This window comes from Caretta caretta, chromosome 18 (assembly GCF_965140235.1).
Source record: "Caretta caretta isolate rCarCar2 chromosome 18, rCarCar1.hap1, whole genome shotgun sequence".
Lineage (NCBI taxonomy): Eukaryota > Metazoa > Chordata > Testudines > Cheloniidae > Caretta > Caretta caretta.
In genome coordinates, this window is record NC_134223.1 from 2483740 (window position 1) to 2507843 (window position 24104).

A 24104-nucleotide genomic window follows, 5' to 3' on the forward strand; every position below is an offset into this window, starting at 1 on the left:
GGTAAAGCCTCTGGATGAATAGAACCGACTGCCCAGCCAACCCCATGTTCTCATGCAATGCCTGTGGGGAGGGTGCAAGTGTCCCTCATCTCACCCAGAAGGAGGCGCCGAAGGGCTGGGGTGTATAGAGCCTCACTGGTACCAACGGATCACGGATACATGTGATACAGAGCTTGTCCGGTCAGCGCTGGGATCTCAGTGCACAGAGCTCGTCCCATCAGCGCCGGGCCTCGTGGGTCTGAGTGTGCAGAGCTTGACCTGTCAGCGCTGCGGCTCCGGGGTCTCAGTGTGCCGAGCTCGTCCGTCAGCACTGTGCCTCAGGGGTCGCAGTGAGCAGAGCTCGTCCCGTCAGCACCAGGGCTCCGGGGTCTCAGTGTCCCGAGCAGGGTCTCTAAGAGGATGTGAATGGGGAGCATGGGGGTTGCCTGGTATTTTCTCCCATCCCAGCCAACCAAGAGTGACACTCAGCTCTAGGGCACCCCGGATCCTGCCCAGTCCTTGGCACCTCTGTAGCAGCAGAGCCTGGATCCCACCCGCACCCTGCAGCTCCTTACCTGGACAGTCTGGCGGTCTGGGATCCCGCTGTACACGGAGATCTGGGCCCCCGGCTGGCGCCCGCTGCTGCTGCTACTGCTGCTGGCGGTGCTGCTGGAGGGAGGTGGGACCTGCAGCTGCTCATTCTCCATGGTAACGGTCCTGGGCACCGACGGGGGCAGGAAGAAGGAAATACTAAGGCCGAGGTGGTGGGAAAGGGGATTCTGGTCAGGTTAGAGCTGGAAGGAGACAAAAGGAGGCAGTCAGGCTTGGGGCAGTCCCAACCCCTCATACCCCAGCTGGGGCACTGACCCCTCTTACTGGCCCACAGCTGATGAGATGCTGCAGCCATGAGGAATTCTGGGGCCACATTCTCTGCTGCATACAGCATCAGGAGCCAGGTACGGCCTATCTCTGGATGCAGGTAAGAACAGACTTAGGGCTTCTCTAAACTGTGCCAGCTGGCTGCAGTCCCCAAGGAACCAGCCTGTTCCAAGCAGTCTCTTTCCCTGCCCCTTCCTTCCCTCAACACATCCCCAGCCCCCTGACGCACACACGGGGCTGCTGTAAGGAAGGTGCAGGTAGGAGCTGATTCTGCTGGCTCTTTGCTGGCTAGGGACCCGAGGATCTCAAAGCACTTTGCAAAGAGGAATGAATCCAGTCTCACCAGCTCTCTGGAGTGCGCTGTGAGGATAATTTGCCCCTTTAAACAGAGGGGAAAACTAAGGCACATCGATTCCAAGGCTAGAGGGACCACTGTGACCACCTAGTCTGACATCCTGCACAGCACCGGCCAGAGACCTGCCCCACAATTATTCCTAGAGCAGAGCTTTGAGAAAACAGCCAGTCGTAATTTAAAAATAACCAGTGATGGAGAATCTACCACAATCCTTGCTATATTGGTCCAATGGTTAATTACTCTCATTGTTAAAATTGTACCTTTTTTCTATTCTGAATTTGTCCTGCTTTAACTCCCAGCCATTGGGTTGTGTTAGACCTTCCTCTGCTAGACTGAAGAGCCCGTTATTAAGTATTTGTTCCCCATGTAGATACTTATAGATTATGATCAATTTAACCTTAACCTTCTCTTTGTTAAGCTAAATAGATTGAGCTCCTTGAGTCTACCACGATAAGGCAGGTTTTCTAATACTTCAGTCATTCTTGTGGCTCTTCTCTGAATACCCTCCAATGTATCAGTGTCCTTCTTGAATTGTGGGCACTAGAAGTGGACACAGGATTCCAGCAGACCGTACCAGTGCCAAATAGAGAGATCTGCTCCTATTAGAGATTTCCCGGTTTATGCAACCCAGGATCACACTGGGAGCTCATGTTCAGCTGATTATCCACCTCCCCCTCTCCAAGCTTTTTCAGAGTCATAGCTTCCCAGGATAGAGTCCCCCATCCTGTAAGTATGGTCTACATTCATTGTTCCAAGTTGAATACATTTACATTTAGCCATATTAAAATGCATGTTGTTTCCTTGCACTCAATTTACCAAGGGATCCAGGCTGCTCTGAATCAGTGACCTGTCCTCTTCATTATTTACCACTCAACCAATTTTTGTGTCATCTTCAAACTTTATCAGTGATGATTTTACCTTTTCTTCTAAGTCATTGATAAAAATGTGAAATAGCGCAGGGCCAAGAACCAATCCCTGAGGGACCCCACTGGAAACACACCCACTCAATGATGATTCCAGGTTACAGTTACATTTTGAGACCTGTCAGTTTTTAATCCATTTAATGTGTGCCATGTTAATTTGATATCATTCTTGTTTAATCAAAATGTTGTGCCGTACCAAGTCAAACACCTTACAGAAGTCTATTACTTCTACACAATGACCTTTATCAACCAAACTCATCATCTCATCAAAAAAAGAGATCAAGTTAGCTTGACAGAATCTATTTTCCACAAACCCAGGTTAATTTGCATTAATTACATTATCCTCCTTTAATTCTTTATTAATTGAGTCCTGCATCGGCCACTCCATTATCCAGTCTGGGATTGATGTCAGGCTGACAATTTCTTGTTCATCCCATTTACCCTTTTTAAAAGTTGGCACAACATTAGCTTTCTTCCAGTTTTCTGGAACTTCCTCAGTGTTCCAAGACTTATTGAAAAGCAACATTAACAGTCCAGCAAGCTCCTCTGCCAGCTCTTTTAAAACTTTTGGATGCAAGCTATCTGGACCTGGTGATTTAAAAATGTCTAACTTGAGTAGCTTCTGTTTAACATCCTCCAGAGATACTAGTGGAATAGAAAGAGTGCTATCATCACCATATGTTGAGACTATGTCATCTGTTTTTCCCCAAATACAGAACAGAAACATTTATGAACACTTCTGCCTTTTCTGCATTATTATTGATAACTATACCATTTCCGTATAGCAATGGACCAATACCATTGTCAGGATCCTTTTTGTTCCTAATATATTTTAAAAACTCCTTCTTATTGTCCTTAACTCTGCAGGCCGTAGAATTCGCCTTGCGTCCCTTTGCTTCCCTTATCAATTTTCTACAGTTCCTAACTTCTGATTTATATTCATTACTATCAATTTCCCCTTCATGGCACTTTTATATTTTTATTTTTATTTGTTGCAGCTGCCTTCACTTCTCCTCTACTCCAGGATGGTTTTTTTAACCAGTATGGCCTTGATTGTGGCTTTTGGGGCATCTTGTAAGGTGTTCTTAAAAGATTCCCAGTTATCATTCACATTTTGTCGATTCAATTCTTATTCCTAGCTGAACTGGCTCATAGTTTTCAGCTTTGTGAAATTGGCCTTATTAAGGCACCAAGTATATATATTATTGGTCAGGTCTTTATTCTGCTTACATATTATGAATGTGACCAAGTCATGATGATTTATACTTAAGCTACCATTTATTTTTAGTTCCCAAGGGTTGCACAGCATATTAGCAGGAATAGAACTGTGCTGTCTTGTTACCCAGTCATGTGCCTTTACCACAATCCCATCCTTCTGTAAATGCTTGTGTAACCATGCTAACACAATCTGGCTCTTTGTCACCCTTTAAGTGGCTGCTTCATGAGGCTGCTACAGACTTTGACCAGCTAAGTTTGTCCCCTTAATTCAGGCAATAGAGGGTCACTCCTCTAGATGCAGAGAGGACTGGCGTTCAATCAGGCAGCCCAGCCAGGAGTGCTGTTCCCAGTGGCTTTCGTGAAGGGACGCCTGTGGAAGTTTAGCTTGGCTGGCTGGAAGGCACTGCAGGTGCCTCCTGGTGGGAGTATCCTGGGCATAGGGTATGTTCATTAGCAGTCCTGAGGTCCCAGCCCTGGGCCTTATGCTACTGTTGGCTACACCAGTGGAGGTTCAATTACCTGCAGTGGAGTTCCTGTGAAGGGACACGCACATAGCAGGGCCCAGAAGCCAGCCAGGCAGCACTCTCGCCCAGGCCTGCCCTGAATGAACCCGCCCTGGAGTCTGTGTTTCATCCGCCCGCTGGAAGGGCATCTCTGACCCTGGCCTGACTTTTGTTTATGGAACCTGGCCTTGTGAGTCCTCTAACTCTGGCCTGGCAACTCCTGTCCCTGGTGGGCAGACCTCAGACTAGCTGCGACCGCCTACGCCCCAGTCCCTTACGCTGACTCTCATCTTAAGAGATTTCTGGACTGGAGAGTCACTTGGTATGAAATTGTGCATTGAGTCCTTCCCATCTCTGTCTATTTTATGTACACAAAGACAGATAGCACTCCGGCCTGTGTGCACCACACAAGCCATGTGCTTAAATGTCCCTGCAGCCAGAAAGAATCTGGGCCCATATGATACCAAGGAGTGGGAACATTGAGATCTCATGGTCAGGTTGCCAGGTCCACCCCTTTAAAATGTTTAAAGTGTTGCCCCTGATGTGCCCAGAGAGTAGTGAAGGGCGGGGGCTGGGCTACTGACATTTAGGGGGTTGATGCAGAGACTTCAGCCACGGCATCTCCAGCGTTGCCAACCCCAAGCATCCCGAAATCAGGAATCAGGCCCTCTAAAATCTACAGATTGGTTTAACAATCATGAGATTTTTAAAAATAATAGATCTGGGTTCTCTTTGCTTTCTGATTCTGGAGTCTTGAGGGTTCACATTTTCCAGCTTTTCTCCACAACCGTGAGGTCTAGATAGCCACCTTATAACCAGAAGGGAATCTGGGGGTATCACCTAATCCCAGGTGCTTGGGGTTCCAGCAAAGCACCAACTATCACGAGACTCCCAATACAATTGGGAAGGTTGGCACCATTGCCTTCCAGTGCCGAGATATGAATCCCGCTGGAGCCCGTCCCTTAGAGATGAAATGACTGGCTGCTTTATACCCCTGCAGGATGATACTGGAGAATGGATCAGATTAAATAAAACTCCAGCTTCCTGGTAAACAGAGTTAAGTCACTTGCCAGCCCTGCTGTCAAGACAAGGGCTTATGAGCTGAACTGGGAGAACAAGCTGGGGCAACACAAGAGCCAGCCTGGGCCCGAATCCTGCATGTTTGTCTGAACACAAAGCACACTCCTTTGGTTCCCTCGGATTTCAGTGGGATCTGGCACCTCACTCCCCTAAACTCCTGGGGAAATCCCAGTGTCCGTCCACATGGTGTCTAGCTTACATGAGGGAAGCACCATAGGGACATAGCAGAGGAAGGGACGTCCTGAGTCACTGAGTCCAGTCCCCTGGTATCGCAGCAATCAAACATCATATAATCCCATTCATACATTTCTCAGGCTCCATTTTAAAGACAGCTAGGTTCTCTGTCCACCCTGCTCCTATTGGGCGGCTGTTCCAGAACCTAACTCCTCTGATCATTAGAGACCTACTAATGTCCAGCCTAGATTGATTCCTGGCTAGTTTATCCCCATTTGTTCTTGTGCCAACATTGTCCTTCAGCTTCAATAGCTCTTCACCTCCCTGGTATTCACCCCTTGCTGTATTTATAGAGAGTAACCAGAGCCCCACTCCAGCTGGGTTCTAAGAGGCTGACCAACCCCAGTTCTCCAGGCTCCAGATCAGCTTTCCATGCTGCTGATCTTCTCTGCCCTGTTTCAGTTTGAATTCATCTTTCTTGAACATGGGTGACCAGAATAGTATCTCGGGTTCCAGAGTAGGTCTGCCCAGTGCCACACAGAGAGGTAATATAACCTCCCTACGCCTCCTCCAGAGTTCCTTCTTTACACATCCATGAGTAGCTACAGCAAAGAAAGAAGAGCGAGACTCACAGGTGCTTGGACCCATGGCCTGACCTTGTGGTCTCTCTCCTGGCTAGGGTTGCCAACTTTCTACTTGCACAAAACGGAACACCCTTGCCCCGCCCCTGCCTGACCCCTTCTCCGCGGCCCCGCCCACACTTCATTCCATCCTCCCTCCCTCTGTGTCTCGTTCTCGCCCATCCTCACTCACTCGCTCATTTTCACCAGGCTAACAGGGTCCAGGGAGTGAGCACCAGCCGGACATACAGATGGTGCCCAGGGAGCTGGTGTCAGCTGGGCAGACAGATGGTGCCAAGGGAGTGTGTACTAGCTGGGCAGACAGAGGGTGCCAAGGGAGCGTGCGCCAGCCTGGAAGACAGATGGTGCCGAGGGAGTGTGTGCCAGCTGGGCAAAAAATCGGTGCTGAGGGAGCGTGGGCCAGCCAGGCAGACAGCCAGCCTGGTAGACAGATGGTGTCCAGGGAGCTTGCACCAGCAGGCAGACAGATGGTGCCCAGGGATTGTGTGCAAGCTGAGCAGAGTGTGCCAAGGGAGCATGCACCAGCTGGGCAGAGAAACAGTGCCAAGGGAGTGTGCGCCAGCCGGACGGATAGACGGTGCTCAAGGAGCGAGCACCAAGCTGACAGACAGGCATTGCCCAGGGAGCATGTGCAAGCCGGACAGACAGACGGTGCCCAGGGAGCGGGCAGCAGCTGGACAGACAGATGGTGTCGAGGGAGCATGCGCCAGCAGGCAGACAGACAGTGCCTAGGGAGAAGGAACCAGATGGACAGACAGAAGGTGCCCAGGGGGCAGGCGCCAGTCAAACAGACAGATGGTGCCCAGGGAGCGAGCACCAGTCAGACAGACAGACAGTGCCCAGGGAGTGTGTGCCAGCTGGGCAGACAGACAGTGGCCAGGGAGCGGGCACCAGCTGGACAGACAGATGGTGCCCAGGCAGCAGGAGTTAGTCGGGCAGACAGATGGTGCCCAGGGAGCGTGCGCCAGCCAGCCAGCCAGCCAGATGTCCCTCTCACTGTCATGAAAATCAGCTCCACTGTGGAGTTCAGAGTGAGCAGCAGGACCCTGCAGTGACTGTGATTCAGGGGCTAGGAGCCTCCCATCACTGCAATGGGCTAAGGCCATTTACTGCTCCCCCCGACCAGTGTCCCAGGCCGAGTGTCTGTCTGTGATTTCCCTGGGATCCGGGAGGTGGCCAGCTTGGGACTAAGCAGGTGCTGATGGCCAGGAACCCCCTTGGCATGTGGGAGTTTTCCCAGCTCTTGTTCATTCAGTAGCGAGTAACCACCAGGGGCCAACCCTGCAGCTTGCCCACCACTCCCCAGGCTGGGCTTTTGACTCTGGTGTGGTGGCGGCAGGCTCAGGCCCCAGATCTACAGGTCCTTGTACTTTTCCCAGTGACATCTGTTTTCCTTCCCTTGTTCTCTGTGTCACTTGGCCAGGGAGTGGTGGGGACACCGGGCTCCATGCCACCCTGGGGAGCAGGGTCGTGACATTTGCTCGTTTGCCTTTTGACACTGATACCAGGCAGAAGCCCAGTTCATTGTGCAGATCTCAGTCTGCAGTGTCTTTACACTTTAGCCTCACCCAGGCCTTGGCTAGCAGGACTAGTGGCTGGTCCTCTGCCCCCATGCTGCAGGGCACAGCAGGGCACGGCCCAAACTGGCCGACTCCAGTCAAGCTTAGCCCCAAATGGGGCACCTGGGTCTCAAATAGTTTGCTGATTTTGAAGAAAACAAACAGCAGTTTTGCCACAGGAAATCCGTTTGGTGGGAATGGGGCTAGAGCAGCCTGTGGTTCAAGGCGGGCGGGGACTGGGCTTCCCGATTCCCCCTTGTTCACCAGCACAGATGGACGCATTTCCCACCATGGGGCGTCCCAGAGGGTGGACATGCTGTGCCAGATTTGCTGCTGGTTCCCCCTGCTCTGTGCCCAGGCCTGGCACAGCATAATCCCCCCAGCACTGGCACTGGTCTCCTGTGCATGGAAGGGGGTGGAGCCAGATTCTGCCCACGTCCCCCACTAGCACGAGGAGAGGATGTAGCAGCCCTGAAGATGCTGCTCTCCCCCAGGAGTCTGGCAGTGAAAGGTCTAACATGATCCAACGGCTGGAAGCTGAACCTAGACAAATTCAGACCAGAAATAAGGTGTACATTGTTAACGGTCAGGCAGGGTAAGTATCCACTGGAACAATTGACCAGGGTCATGGTGGATTCTCCATCACTGGCCATTTTAAACTCAAAACTGACTGGTTTTCTAAAAGTTCTGCTCTAGGGATTATTTGGAGGCAGGTCTCTGGCCTGTGCTAAACAGAGGTCAGACTACAGGATCATAATGGTCCCTTCTGGCCTTGGGAGGGATGAATAGCCAGGATCACCCTGTTTTTCCTTTTAGAAGCTGGGCATCACACCTGTCTTTGCCAGTCCACTGGGAGCTCTCCCATTCCCCAGAGCTTCTATAAGCCTAATAATACCTAGCTTTTATCATGTGTTTTTCATCAGGAGACCTCAAAGAGCTTTACACAGAAGGGCAGTATCATCATCATTATTTTATAAATGGGGAAACTGAGGCATGGGGTGGGGAAGTTACTTTTTCTAGGTCACGTAGCAGGCCAGTGGCAGAGCCAGGAGAATCCTGATCTCCTGAGTCCCAGTCCTGTGCTCTGATCACTATTCCACACTGATTCAAAACTCAATTCCTGGACATGTACATCACCCAGCCATGCTGATCCAGACCTGTTTAGTTCCAGGCCGTGTATTCTCTTCTCTGCTGTTTGTCAGCCACGGCATTTACCACTTCCCCTCTCCTACTCCTCTCTCTGCTCACAACTACCCCCCAAAGCCCTTCTTCTGCTTAGCCCTCGGGCAAGCCCTGTCTCCTTCTGCCCCCAGCACTGGCCTTGCAGCTCTTACTCAAGCAGAACTCCCTTGGACTCGGTCAGGGTTTGGCCTGAGGATACGCGGCAGCTCCAGTCACCTTCTTTTTCCAGTGGATGCTTCACTGACTCATGAGCCAGATTCCCAGCTGGAGTAAACTGGCACAGATCCAATAAGGGGCTATTGAAATCCATGAAGCTGCACAGATTTACGTAGGCTGAGGATCTGTCCTCATAGATCCTCCTTGGGTTGCCTCTTTCTCCTTTCTCATTACCAGTGCAGGCTTCTCTTCCTGCCCTCAGATCTCTGAGGCAGTCTCTCATGGAGCCTCATTAGCTGCTCCTTTTCCCTTCACTGAAGCAGACACCTTCTCCACTAGGCGACACAATCCCCAGGGCCCTGCTGAGCCTGGCTGAAATTGAAGCCAGTTTATTTATCCCACAGCCTGGCCCTGGCTCCCTCGAGTCTTTTATGGGCTTGAGCAGACAAATGTTGTTTTTTTATGGGCAATCCTGCTGCGATGGGTACAGCAGTGGAAATGGACATGGAGATGGAGTTTCTGGCAGGAGGGCTGGGGAAAGTGGGTTTTACTGCTCCAGGAACTGCTCTGCTGTTAGCAGACAAAGGCAGGTAGAGACCCATGAGCTCCCCTTTGATATACGGCATGGATGTAAATCTCTTCCTCCCTTGCAGACCTCACTCCACACCATGCACCTTTAAACTGCTCCACTGGGCACCAGAGCGTCATTCCTCTTAGGGCGGCAGGCGGCCTTTGGCCCCATCAGCTCAGCAGAGTGGAGGTCTCTGAATGACTGACAGGAAACTCTCCAGGCCCCACACCTCCACAGCATCCAAATGATGCCCAAGTGAGGGCTGCTCTGGCATCTCACTGGGAGTGGACACCTGTGGGCCAGGCTGAACTGAACCAAAAGGAGCAGATTACAGCCACCCTCATTTTCAGACCAGAGTTATGGTCTGCTGAGATCCAAATGCCTCTGGGGCCTTCATGGGCAGATTATGGATGGGGCAAAATGCAAGCCTCGGACAGGCAGCCTTAGGCTACGTCTACACTACACAGCTTTTAGTGCCAAGGCTGTGTCACTACAGCCGTGCCACTAAGCCACTGAAAGTTGCGCAGTGTAGCCGCTGCCTGTTGGCTCTCCGGCACCAAAAAACTTCCACCCCCAACAAGCTGCGTTTGTGTTGTCCTCAGAATTTTCTTTATAACAGAGTGATTAGCGGGTGATTAAGATATGAAAGGGCTATTAGGAGGTTTCCTAAAATTAAATGATCTGTTCCAAGCTTGGTGAGCAGCAAAAAAGTAAGTAGCCTAAATGATAGAAAGTAATTGTAGATTTTTTTGCAATTGTTTCAATTGCTCTATTCAAGAGGTGGTAACAAGTTACTGCTATCTTTCTTTGAGAAGAGAACTGATATTTTAGACAAAGGAAATACAGTAGATCTAATCTACCTGGATGTCAGAAAGGCGTTTGATACAGTTCCACATGAGAAATGATTAGTTAAACTGGAGAAGATGGGCATTAATAAGAGAACTGAAAGGTGGATAAGGAACTGGTTGAAGGGGAGACTGCAACAGGTCCTACTGAAAGGTGAACTGTCAGGCTGGAGGGAGGTTACTAGCGGAGTTCCTCAGGGATCAGTCTTGGGACCAATCTGATTAAACATTTTTTATTAATGACCTTGGCACAACAAGTGGGAGTGTCCTAATAAAATTTGCAGATGACACAAAGCGGGGAGGTATAGCCAATACAGAGGAGGACCGGAATATCATACAAGAAGATCTGGATGACCTTGTAAACTGGAGTAATGGAAATGGAATGATATTTAATAGTGCGAAGCTACTGGTGACTACAGTGGCCATGTCGGCCTTGGTGTAAAATGCTCCAAGGAAGTTGCCACTGCTATTCGTGGGGCAATCATCTTGGATAAACTGTCCATTGTACCAGTACGATGAGTCTACTGGGGTAACAAGATTGGCAAGCCTCATAGTGTACCTTGCAAGGTTACTGGTCGTTGTGGGTCTGTTCTGGTGCATCTGATCCCAGCACCCTATGGTACCCGAATTGTATCTGCCCCTGTTCCAAAGAAACTGCTGATGATGGCTGGAATTGATGACTGCTATATTTCAGCTAGGGGTTGTACTGCTACACTGGGCAACTTTGCTAAAGCCACCTTTGAAGCACTCTCCAAGACCTACAGTTATCTGACCCCTGACTTCTAGAAGGAGACTGTGTTCACCAAGTCTCCTTATCAGGAATTCACTGATCATCTGCTAAGACCCACACCAGAGTCTCAGTGCAGAGAACCCAGGCAGCTGCTGTGGCAACTACTTAAATGTTTTTGTACAAAATAAAGTGATAAGTGAAACAAAAAAAAGTGCAAGGTCATGCATTTAGGGACTAACAACAGGGATTTTTGCTATATGCTAGGGACTTATCAGTTGGAAGTGACAGAGAAGGAGAAAGACCTGGGCATATTGGCTGATCACAGCATGACTATGAGCCGTCAGTGTCATGTGACCATGAAAAGGCTAACAGTCCTGGGGTGCATCAGGCGAGGTATTTCCAGTAGAGATAAGGAAGTGTTAGTACCTTTATACAAGGCACTGGAGAGACCTCATCTGGAGTATTGTGTGCAGTTCTGGTCTCCCATGTTTAAGAAAGATGAATTCAAACTGAACAGGTGCAGAGAAGGGCTACTAGGAAGATCCGAAGAATGGAAAACCTACCTTAGGAGAGGAGACTCAAAGAACTTGGCTTGTTTAGCCTAACCAAACAAAGGCTGAGGGGAGATATGATTGCACTCTATAAATACATCAGAGGGATAAATATCAGGGAGGGAGAGGAGTTATTTAAGTTAAGCACCAATGTGGACTCCAGAACAAATGGATATAAACTGGCCATCAAAAAGTTTAGGCTTGAAAATAGGCGAAGGTTTCTAACCATCAGAAGAGTGAAGGCTGGAGCAGCCTCCCAGGAGGAGCAGTGGGTGCAAAAAATCTGACTGGCTTCAAAACTGAGCTTGATAAGTTTATGGAGGAGATGGTATGACAGGACTGCCTACAATGGTGTGTGGCATTATTGACTGCCTGTAGCATAAATCCACAATGGCTCGAGATGGGACATTAGATGGGGAGGGCTTTGAGTTACTACAGAGAATTCTTTCTCAGGTGTCTTCCTCATGGGTCTTGCCCACTTGCTCAGGGACTAACTGATCACGATATTTGGGGTCGGGAAGGAAATTTCCTTCAGGTCAAACTGGCAGAGACCCTGGGTTTTTGGTTTTGATTTTTTTTTTTTTTTGCCTTCCTCTGCAGCATGGATCATGGGGCATGGGTCACTTGCAAGTTTAAACTAGTGTAAATGGTGAATTCTCTGTAACTTGAAGTCCTTAAACCATGATTTGAGGATGTAAGTAACTCAGCCACAGCTTAGGGATCTATTACAGGAGTGGGTGGGTGAGATTCTGTGACCTGCGAAGTGCAGGAAGTCAGACTAGATGATCATGATGATCACTTCTGACTTCAGTAAGTGTACCTGAGTAAGAATAGACATTACCATTTTAAACCTAACCAGTGTCCCATAAGTGACTTGCCGCAAGATGTCAGAACATGTTAGTATTACAGCTGAGTGGGTCTAATATTTAATTTTCTTTCTTGATACAGGAATTAGATTTTGTGCTCCTGTCAGATAATTTCTAAGTTTTATCTACAAAAACACTAGAGTTTTCAGTTGCCTAAGTAGCCCTTGGAATCATGGTTGCAGTCCCCCCGCAATCTGAAATGGCACTCCTGTGGGCAGGCATGGAATCCCCCCCCCATCCCATGTGTGACCCCTTTGGCTTGACTTGAGCTATCCCTCCCCCCCAGTATAGAAGTCAAACTACACCTATGGGGACCGTGGGTCTTTCCAGTCTGGGTTTGAATGTTGCAGCTTGAGCCCATGGCTTGTGCAGCCCCTGGAGATGATAGGGCCCAGCACAGCATGCTCCAGGCTGATCCAAGCAGAGGCAGAATGAAATAACACTTAGCACTTGTGTAGGAATGTAAGACCTAAAAACGGCCACACTGGGTCAGACCAAGGGCCCATCTAGCCCAGTATCCTGTCTTCAGACAGTGGCTGATGCCAGGTGCTTCAGAGGGAATAACCAGAACAGGGCAATAATGAAGTGATCCATCCCCTGTTGTCCAGGATCAGCTTCTGGCAGTCAGAGGTTTAGGAACACCCAGAGCACGGGGTTGCATCCCTGACCATCTTGGCTAATAGCCATTGATGGACCTAACCTCCAGGAACTTATCTCATTCTTTTTTGAATCCACTTATACTTTTGGCCTTCACAAAATCCCCTGGCAACAAGTTTCACAGGGTGACCATGCATTGTGTGCAATAATACTTCCTTATGTTTGCTTTTAACCTGCTGCCTATTCATTTCATTGGACACTGCTGGTTCTTGTTTTACGTGAAGGGGTAAGTAACACTTCCCTATTCATTTTCTCCACTCCAGTCACAATTTTATAAACCTCAATCATATCCCCCCTTAGTGGCCTCTTTTATAAACTGAACACTCCCAGTCTTTAATCTCTCCTCATATGGAAACTGTTCAATACCCTAATCATTTTTGTTGCCCTTTTCTGTATCTTTTCCACTTCTAATATATCCTTTCTCAGATGGGGCGATCAGATCTGCACGCAGTACTCAAGGTGTGGACGTACCATGGATTTATAAAGTGGCATTATGATATTTTCCATCTTATTATCTATCCCTTAATGGTTCTTAACATTCTGTTCACTTTTTTGACTGCTGCTGCCCACTGAGCAGAGTTTTCAGAGAACTATTCACAATGACTCCAAGATCTCTTTCTTGAGTGGTAACAGCTAATTTAGACCCCATCATTTTGTACATATATTTGGGATAATTTTTTCTGATGTGCATCACTTTGCATTTATCAACACTGAATTTCATCTGCCATTTTGTTGCCCAGTCTCTCAGTTTTGAGAGATCCTTTTGTATCTCTTTGAGTCTGCCTGGGAATTAACTATCTTGAGTACTTTTGTATCATCTGCAAATTTTGCCACCTCACTGTTTACCCCTTTTCCCAGATAATTTATGAATATGTTGACTAGGACTGGCCCAATACAGACCCCTGAGGACACCACTATTTACCTCTCTCCATTCTCAAAACTGACCATTTATTCCTACCCTTTGTTTCCTGTCTTTTAACCAGTTACCGACCCATGAGACATAAGACTCTGTCTTATACCATGACAGAGGAGTGACACAGTGGGCCAGTGGCAGGGAAGACAGGTGTTCTTATGCCCAGCCATGTGCTTTAGTTGCTGGACCACACAGAGGTCACTTGGGTGAAAACTCATAGATTCCAAGGCCAGAAGGGACCCTTGTGACCAGGGCCGGCTCCAGGCACCAGTGAAGGGGTGGCACTCTGTGCGTTATTGGGGAGGCACGTCTGGGTCTTCGGCGGCAATTCAGCGGTAAGTCCTTGATTCCCTCTCTTCCCCTTCGGCAGCAATTCAGCAGCAGCTCAATCGTGTTTTTCTTTCTTTTTTTTCTTCGCCGCTTGGGGCGGCAAAAAGGCTGGAACAAGCCCTGATTGTGACCTCTGTACAACATAGGCCAGAGACCTGCCCCACAGTAATTCCTAGAGCAGAACTTTTACAGAAACATCCAGTCTTGATTTAAAAATTGTCAGTGATGGAGAATCCACCACGATCCTTGGCAAATAGTTTCAATGGTTAATTAGTGTCACTGTTAAAAAATGTATGCCTTATTTCCAGCTTCAACTTCCAGCCAGTGGATTGTGTTGGAACATGGAGCACTGGGTCCTGAAGTCTCTGCAGTGGACACCCCAATATCTGAGCTGGCACAATGCAGATCCAGCTCCAAAGTTTAAGTGTGGTTTGAGTAACCCCCACCCACCCTGCTTGTCACTCTGTCTCCCACTAGTGGAGACTGGGGCACAGATGGAGGCTGATGAGATCATCACAGACCAGGTTCAAGGAGACCAGCCTTTTAGCCCAGGCAGGAATCACTCATGCTTTTAGATCCTGAGGCCCCAGGTTCAGTCCTGCTGCTGCCAACCAACCTGCCCCAGGAGCAGAGCATTACATTTGGTTCCTTGGTGCTGGCTGAGGATTGGCTTTAACTGCCGGTGAAACAGTCACCTGGATTTGTGCTGGAAATGGCCCACCTTAATTATCATGCACATTGTAGGGAGAATGGTCACTTTGGATGAGCTATTACCAGCAGGATAGTGAGTTTGTGTGTGTGGTTTTTGGGAGGGGGGTGAGGGGGTGAGAGCACCTGGATTTGTGCAGGAAATGGCCCAACTTGATTATCATGCACATTGTGTAAAGAGTTGTCACTTTGGATGGGCTATCACCAGCAGGAGAGTGAATTTGTGTGGGGGGGTGGAGGGTGAGAAAACCTGGATTTGTGCTGGAAATGGCCCAACCTGATGATCACTTTAGATAAGCTATTACCAGCAGGACAGTGGGGTGGGAGGAGGTATTGTTTCATATTCTCTGTGTATATATAAAGTCTGCTGGAGTTTCCATGGTATGCATCCGATGAAGTGAGCTGTAGCTCACGAAAGCTCATGCTCAAATAAATTGGTTAGTCTCTAAGGTGCCACAAGTACTCCTTTTCTTTTTGCGAATACAGACTAACACGGCTGTTACTCTGAAACCAGTCACATGCTGGACACCCTGCTGCACCTGTTGTGTTGGCCACGAGTCGGAGCACATGCCATGGAGACAGATCGAGAGCAGAGGGAAAACCAAAGTGCCTCCAGAAACACAAGGGACTGTGACAGACTTGGCCAGGGCCCCCATCACCCTCTGCTCACCCAACAGCTAGTGCTGATTTAATTTCTCCTTCTCATGGAGACGAAGGCGTCAGTGTGCCAGCGAGAGGAGCCTGTGAGGTCCAAGAGCCAGAACCCCACTGCCCTGTTCCTTGTGGGGCTATCTGCACCTGGGCCAAGTGGGTGCCAGGCACTAATGCCCGGGCAAGCTAGGGGAGAGTCTTGGATAGCGCTCTGTGCCTACTTTGCATAATGTAAATGGCAGGGCAGGGACACACCTAACCCTGCCCAGGCACCCATTCATGCAGGATATTTCTCCCCCATGTAGGCTGTGGATCCCACTGTCACATTGCAAAGACTGGCTGCCTTGCATGAGAAGGGATTGTAGGACGTGGGACTGGACCAGCTATGGAGACTGGGGGCCAAATGCAGAAGGGATGTAACCACTGGTATGAGTTACAGGGGGCCAGCAGAGCCTGCTTTCCCAGATACACGGGACCGCTACAAGCCCTGGAAAGGGAAGGAGAGAATGTTTGAGGGGCCACAGCCAGGGACAATGGGTGAAATTAACAAAGACTGAATCTCAGGGAGGACCTCCAGATAGATCCAGCAGGATCGCCTCCAAGGGGAGGGCTGGGAGCCCTCCACTTAGGATATATAAAGCTTGGCTGGATACAGCCCTGGGGATGAGCTAGCCTCGTGGAGGGGGTGGACATGATGGCTTAAAGGGCTTTTGTCATCCAAGGGCCACCACGGTAAAGGCAGTGGGCTTGGAGTCAGGGGCTCTGGGTTCAGATCTGCCATGGAGCTGTGGGGTCTTGGGCAACTCACTTAGCCTTTCTGGGTCTCAATTCCCCAACTGTGCAATGGGGACAATCCTTCCACACGCAGCAAGAATTGACCCCCCGGGGACTGCAAAGTGCTCGGACACCATGGGGACATGGGCTGCAGGAGCAGCTGGAGAGATGCATAAAGCTGCTCTTTCCTCTGCTGCTTGTGCACCTCAAACGTGCTGGGATATGTGATCTTGGAGCTGTACTGGCCCCATACCTGGTTATCTCCTGATCCCTCAGTAGAAGTGCAGGAGGCAGCCACCTTGCTGCTCTTTTTGCATGTCTGGCAGGGGCTGCCCCACACTGGGAGCCCAGGCAGGGATCTCACACCATGCTTGCTGCTACAGAATCACACTGGGATCCCCAATGGGTTAATCAGTGTCTGCATCAGAGCAGGGGCTGACGTAAATTAACCGACCTAGCAGAGGCCTCCCCACTTGCCCTTTTCCACCTCCCCCTTGTCCATCTCAAACACAATCAGTGCCAAAGCTGGGCCAACCCTTCAAAGGCTCTGGGGCTGGAGCACCTACACTGGCGGCCCTGCCGATCAGCTTCTCCCCCAGGCCGGCGCCGGGCACTCCGACCTAGCGAGCAGAGGGACTAAACCCAGGGGAGAACTTCCAGGACAACGGGTTGTAGAGCCCTGCAAATCCGCAGATATTCATGTGCCATTTTTGCGCAGAGTGGACTGGATGTGGATACAGCCACGCAAGGCCATATACACCGGCCGCGCCTGGCCCACGGCGTCCAGCTCGGGGGGCGCAGTGAGCTTGGGGCCGGCGGCAGCAGCCAATGGCTGGGGCTGGGCAGCAGGCTGGAGTCGGGGCTGTCCAGCACCTGCTCACGCGCCTCTTCCTATCCAGCAGCTCGGGCCCCTTGGGCAGCGCCAGCGTCCCCACCATGGCCCGGCCCAGCAGCACTGGCCGCACTCCCATTCCTGGACCTGGCACGACAGCACCTGGGCAGCAGGGCCTGCCCCCGGCCACAGGGATTGGGAGCGGGCGGGGCCCCGGAGCTCCATCCCCTGCCCCACTGTGATGCAACATGCACTGCTGCTGGCGAGCCCCAGGAGCAGCATGCGATGGGATGCCCCTTCCCCCTCAGCCGGCCCCCTCCGTGCCACCCCTTCTCGAGACCATGCCCCCACACTGTCCCTTACCCCCAGACCGCACCCTCGTGATGCCTTTTCCCTGCAAGACCCCCCCTCCCCCACTTGCTCCCTTTCCCTCCCCCCGCCCCAGCCCTTGTGAGACGGCTTGCTGCGGCGGGTGCGGATTCAGGTAAAAGACGGCTAGCGGATCGCGGGACAGATCGCAAGTTGATCCTGGAGGATGCGGATCCACATTTTTGTATCCGCACAGGGCTCTAAGTGTTTGGCGGCTATGCTGCTAACTCCAAAGTGGGGTGAATGCTCTGGTCTCCTCCCAGCCCCCAACCTGCTCTGTTCCCAAACGCCCGCCCCAAAGAAGGGCAGGCAGAGCAGGAAGGAGGGTTGATCCACACACCCTGGCAATGGGAGATGTGCAATAGCCCAAGCAATTCACCGTGACCAGCACAAGGATTCTCTCTCTCCAAATCCAGGCGGCCTTTCAGTTCAGTGTCAGCAGGCCAGACACCCAGCTGGTATAAACCTGTTTCATTCCATTGGCTTCTCTGGAGCTGTGCTGATTTATCCACACACTGGGGATCTGGCCCATTTATCCAACGGAGTGACACCAATTTACACCCCACCTGTAACTGGACCGGAACACCGCCCCCCAAAGGGCCTACAGTGCACACACAGCCCCAGCATCGGCCCTGGAGCACCCCACCTGTAACTGGACCGGAACACCCCCCCCAAAGGGCCTACAGCGCACACAGCCCCAGCATTGGCCCTGGAGCCCCCACCTGTAACTGGACTGGAACACCCCCCCCAAAGGGCCTACAGCGCACACACAGCCCCAGCATCGGCCCTGGAGCACCCCACCTGTAACTGGACCGGAACACCCCCCCCCAAAGGGCCTACAGGGTGCACACAGCCCCGGCATTGGCCCTGGAGCCCCCACCTGTAACTGGACTGGAACACCGCCCCCCAAAGGGTCTACAGCGCACACACAGCCCAGCATCGGCCCAGGAGCCTCCCACCTGTAACTGGACCGGAACACCCCCCCCCCCAAGGGCCTACAGGGCGCACAGCCCCAGCATTGGCCCTGGAGCCCCCACCTGTAACTGGACCGGAACACCCCCCCCAAAGGGCCTACAGCGCACACAGCCCCAGCATTGGCCCTGGAGCCCCCCACCTGTAACTGGACCGGAACACCGCCCCCCAAAGGGCCTACAGGGCGCATAGCCCCAGCATTGGCCCTGGAGCCCCCACCTGTAACTGGACCGGAACACCCCCCCCAAAGGGCCTACAGGGCGCACAGCCCCAGCATCGGCCCTGGAGCCCCCCACCTGTAACTGGACCGGAACACCCCCCCCCAAAGGGTCTACAGGGCACACAGACCCAGCATTGGCCCTGGAGCCCCCACCTGTAACTGGACCGGAACACCCCCCCCCCAAAGGGCCTACAGGGCGCACAGCCCCAGCATCGGCCCTGGAGCCCCCCACCTGTAACTGGACCGGAACACCGCCCCCCAAAGGGTCTACAGCGCACACAGACCCAGCATTGGCCCTGGAGCCCCCACCTGTAACTGGACCGGAACACCCCCCCCAAAGGGTCTACAGCGCACACAGACCCAGCATTGGCCCTGGAGCCCCCACCTGTAACTGGACCGGAACACCCCCCCCAAAGGGCCTACAGGGCGCACAGCCCCAGCATCGGCCCTGGAGCCCCCACCTGTAACTGTACCGGAACACCCCCCCCCCAAAGGGCCTACAGGGCGCACAGCCCCAGCATCGGCCCTGGAGCCCCCCACCTGTAACTGGACCGGAACACCCCCCCAAAGGGCCTACAGGGCGCACAGCCCCAGCATTCATCCAGGGAGAGGGGCCCTGGCTTACAAGCCCCATGCCCCACTTCATTCTAAGACTTCCCAACCCCACCCCTGCGGGCTGAGCCCAGCTCCCACTGGCGGGAGTCTGAGCGAAGGCTGCAGACATGCCCCACAGGGCAGAAGAGGGGAAATTGGGAGGAGGAAGAAGAGGACATTCCATTTACCCTTTCCCTCCGGGGGCACCTGAAGTAGCCCCCCCCCACAGCCCTCTAGAAGGTGGGAGCAGTTAGATCAGCAGGTGGATGCTGTCCCATAGACAGACGGCGGGGGCGGGGGGGCATGTCTGACTGAAGGAGGGTAAAGGAAACTTCTGCTGGAGCCCTCTTGACACATGACCTTTGCTCCCTTCAGAGACACCTTGCCTGGCTCTGTTCAGGGAAGGGGAATCAGTGTAGGGTTACCAGCGCCTACCAGGGCGCACCAGCCTCAGCATTAACCCCTTCCTGGCAGGGAGGGAGGCTGGCTCCTGAGTGTGGATTTCTGTTCCTGCAGATCTGCCATGGGACCTTCATGGGGGGCAGTGGATCTTTGTGTACCGTGGATCTGCCTCTCACAAAGGCTCTGCTGGCCCTCTCTTACTGCAGCCCAGCAGAGCTTCCAGCCTGGCACCAGCTGCCCTCCACCCTCCTCATTGATTGCTGCCCTGTGAAATGTCAGTGCCACGCTGAGTGGGTGTTTGTGCCCTTATGAATTCACCAGTGCATGAGGGCAGGGCTCCCTCCAGTCCAGGGGCTCTGTGGCTGGGAGCTGGGACAGGGCTCACTGCAGCTGGCACTGCCTGACGGGGGGAAAAAGAAACAGCCCTGCGATGGGCTGCTCTGGACCCGGCCAGGCAGCAATGTCTGACACAGGGATCTAGTCTTGGCCTAGTGAGAGACACATCCTCTCCAGCTCCCCATTGCACAGCCCCACCTGCTCCCCATCACCCAGCCCCCTCCCCTTGCCCCCATTTATCTGTTATGCCCATGGTAAATACAGCTGCTGCTGACCCGGCAGTCCCCTGGGAAGGTGCTGGTGTGTTCACTGGTGTCTCTAATGCAATAACAAGCCTCATGTCCATTGGAAAAATCAGTCCATCCCACCGTCTCCCTGTGCTCCCATCCCATCGCATGGCACACACCTGCCCCAGCTGGCATGGCCTGCTCTCCCCGGCGCCCCTTCCCACCCTTTCCAGGTGAGGAGCTGGGCAGGTAAATACTCACTCCCTGAGAGTGCACCTGCAGCCAGCACCACTGGAACAAGGACCCCAAGCAAATGGGCACGTGTGAGTGTGTGGTTTTTGTGTGCTGACAAGTGAGCATGTGTGTGTGAGGGTGTGTCTGTGTGTGGTTTGTGTTTGGGGTGAGTATTTGCGTGCAGGTGTGTGTGTGTTTGGGGGTGAGTGCAGCTGTGTGTGTGTTCGTGAGTGTGTGGGCATGCGTTGTGTTTGGGTGTGTGTGTGTTTGGGGGGGTGTGTGTGTGTTTGGGGGGGTGAGCATGCGCACACGTCGTGTTTGGGGATGGGTGTGCATGTGTGGCTGATATGGGTTTGTCGTGCCGCAGGGCTCTAGTCTCACAGGGCAGCTCCAAGATTCCCCAGGTCCCAGGTCAGTGTCAGAGCCAGGCTGATGCTCCAGACTTTCTGCGGGTTCTGAGAGCCTCACCTCTATGCGAAGGATGTGCACTACACTCACATGTATCCACATACAGACAAATACACAGAAACACACTTGCTCATCCCCCCCACCCCCCCACTTGTCCTTTCACAGGTGGGCACCTCTCAGGGCCATAGGTGCTGGAAGGAGGGATGCTGGGGGGGCTGCCACACCCCCTGTCTTGAAGAGGTTTCCATTATATACAGGGTTTATAGTTTGGTTGAATGACTCTCAGCACCCCCACTATACGCATTATTTCAGCACCCCTGCTCAGGCCTGTTCTAACCCTGCGTTTGGATGCCCACCTCAATCTTTGGGGGCCCAAGCAGCTGGTGTATATGCCCACCCAGCGATGTGGGTGCCCCAGTGTGGAGCCAGGAGCCGCGCTATGGCCCCCACATGTGAAAACCAGGCCCGTCCAGGAGCTGCTTTGAAGTGCGCCTTTCCCCATAGTCCTAGGTGATGGGGACAAGCTCCCTGCCCCCTCCTCCCAGAATCCATGCAGTTGTTGCAAGGCCCCCCTGCCGCCTTCTAACATCCCAACCTCCCTCTCCCCACATTATTGCAGATCTTCCCAGGCCTGGTCCCCACACAGTCCCCTCCCTTCGGTCTGTCCTTTCCACACACCCCCTCCCATGGTCCCCTGGCTCAAGCTCTGCTCTGAGACCCCAGGGCATCTCCCTGAGCACCGCGCAAACCATGAGGGACGACACTCACCGAAGCCCTGATCCCTGCTGCCTGCGCCCACCCGGCTCCGTCTCTCCCCATCTCCAACCCTTCTCCTCACACCTCCCCAGCCGCGGCCCGGCTCCTCCCCCAAACAAGGGGCGCAGGCCTGCTGCCTTTCTTACACAAACACACTTCAAAGGCAGCCGGGGTCTGGGTCCTGTTTCCTGGTGGGGATGGGGCAGGGGGAGGGGGGCCTGGCTGGCTGGGGGGCCTGGCCAGGAAACAAGCCCGCCGGGATGGGGCAAGCAGCAATAACATTTGCATTTCTTACTGCCCAGGAATGTCAGAACAAGGGGCTTTGGGACAGACGGGCGGCACCTGGCGAGCAGCCCTGGATAAAAGGCTCCTGCCCTGGAAGGAACCCCCCTCCCCACAATCCCTCCTTCATGCCAGGGGCTAGGGCATCTGTTCTCATTTTATTTAATCACAGCCAAGAGTGATTAAGTGCTGGCTGTGATCTCCCAGACCAGCTTTCTCTGAGGCCACCGGGCCTAGGTACCACAGCCTGCCTGGCACGCAGGACCCGCCCATGGCCTGGGCAAAACAGAGCAGGTTTTATTGGTGTTCCAGAACCAGCCCTCACCAGACTGACCGCAATGGCAGCTCCTGTGTTCTTCTGGTCTGTTTTCCATGTCACCAACGCATCACCTGGGGGACAAAAGAGAACCAGGGCTGGAATACTGGGGACTGCAGGTCGGGAGTGGGGGGCACAGGCAGAACGACAGGGAAAGCCCAGGGCTGAGATAACAGAGGGCTGTAAATCAGGACTGAGGGATATTGGCAGTGCTGTGTGGGGAGCCCAGCACTGGGATCGAGGGGCTGCAGACTGGGATTGAGGGACACTTGCAGAAATATGTGTGGGGAGCCTGGGGCTGGGATAGGAGGGGGATGCAGGCCAGGACTGAGGGGTCTTGGCAAATAGTGCGTGGGGAGCCCAGGGCTCGGAGTCAGGATTGAGGGGTGCTAGCAGAATTGGGGTGCGAGGGGGATGGGTCTGGGCTGGACTAAGAGTGGAGGGCCTGTGCAATGGGACTGAGGAGCAGTGGCAGAGCGTGGAGAACCTAGGACAAGAGTAGCGGGGGGGATCTCAGCTTAGGGCTGAGAGGCATCTGCAGAGTTTGAGGTGGAGGAGCTTGCCCAACTCCTGATCCCATTATTCTTTGCTCTAGACAAAGGCTTCTATTCCTCACTTTCCTAGGAACCCTACAATTTCCCGAAATTCCCCCACAGTCCAAACCCTCCCCAGGTACAATCTCCTTGCTCTTGTGGGAGCTGAGTCAAGGAGTCCCAATGGTAATTCCATTCCTTAGATCAGATTCTAGTGCCTTGTAGTGAGATAGGACAGGACAATCTGCATGAGCTGGAGTGGGTGGCTGGGCAGAGAGGGGCTCTCTCCTGCAGGGTGCCTGAGGGAGGGAAGGCTCAGGAACATCACTGGAGACAAAAAGCAGAGACTCCTTTTTCCAACAGACTTTCTCAGCTCCATGGGGGGTGGAGAGACCAGAGCAATTCCCCCATTGCTGTCTGGGGGCCGGGCAGAGTGCAAAGCCAGCTGCCAGCCCTTCCCCATGCAACAGATGCTCTAACCATTGCCCCAGGTGGATCTCTGCCCCCTCGACTGGCCACACTAGTTCGTCAGTGCAATACTGTGCCTGCCCTAGCTCCCAAAGTGAGACTCTGTAGCTCCAGAAGCAGAAGCAAAGACAGGACTTTAGATCCAGAGCTCCCAGGTTCAATCCTGCAGACAGCCCAGCAGGGAGCTGTTCATACCCCAGACTCTGTGCTCTCAGAGGCAGACCCTGAAAGGTGCTGAGCACCTCCCCAGAGCTGCTGAAAGCCCTTAACTTCAATGGAAGCAGAGAGTGCTCAGCAACTCTTACCAGGCACCTGGGTCCCAGTTACAGCTGGTATTGCAAAGTACCATATGGATTATCACACACTGTCAATGGAATATTAGTAATGATGGGAATCACCTTAATAACCCATTTCCTGCCTTTCTGAGGCTTGGTTTGTTTTTAGTAGCCATGCAGTAATTATGGAGATTGCATGAAGATTATATCAATTAATTCAGCAACCTGAGCCCTCAATTTCATTTTTGGCATGCAAACTATTTGCAAAGACACTGGCTAAGTAACCCTCCCAAGCCCCTTACACAGTGGAGAGAGAGAAACCAACACACAGCCATCAGGCGACTGGCCTGAGGCCGCACAGAGCCAGTGGCTGTGCTGGGCTTAGAAATCAGGCTCTCTGAGGTCTAGTTTCAATGCACCAGCCCCCTACCCTGAGAGGAAGGGCCAGGGCCATCCACTTGAGTTACCACCCCCCCGAGGTGCGGGCCAGGCCCGGGCAGAGTCAATCAGATCAGCCCTGACCCTAAATCCTCAAGGAAGTGGATGAGGTCACTGACTGCAGCCTCACAGGGGTAGCTGGACAGGCAGGGAGGGCACAGGAGGTAGCTGTGCAGAGTCTCCCACCCAAACCGTGG

At 52.6% G+C, this 24104-nt stretch overlaps 1 protein-coding gene and 1 pseudogene across 6 annotated transcripts in view; one reads left to right on the forward strand and one right to left on the reverse strand.

Annotated features, from left to right (window-relative positions):
* Positions 1 to 24104, reverse strand: part of PHC2 (polyhomeotic homolog 2) — a 138064-nt gene that overhangs the window by 63426 nt on the left and 50534 nt on the right. For 3 of the 6 annotated variants that reach the window (XM_048825126.2, XM_048825127.2, XM_075121122.1), the window contains one exon: positions 555 to 773. In XM_048825126.2, the coding sequence (XP_048681083.1) occupies positions 555 to 686 (132 nt within the window). In that variant the 5' untranslated portion in view covers positions 687 to 773. Of the gene's footprint in view, positions 1 to 554; positions 774 to 22202; positions 22268 to 24104 lie in introns of all 6 variants that reach the window. The other 3 variants (XM_075121120.1, XM_075121119.1, XM_075121121.1) reach the window with 2 other exon arrangements.
* Positions 9130 to 10991, forward strand: LOC125624513 (small ribosomal subunit protein uS5-like; annotated as a pseudogene).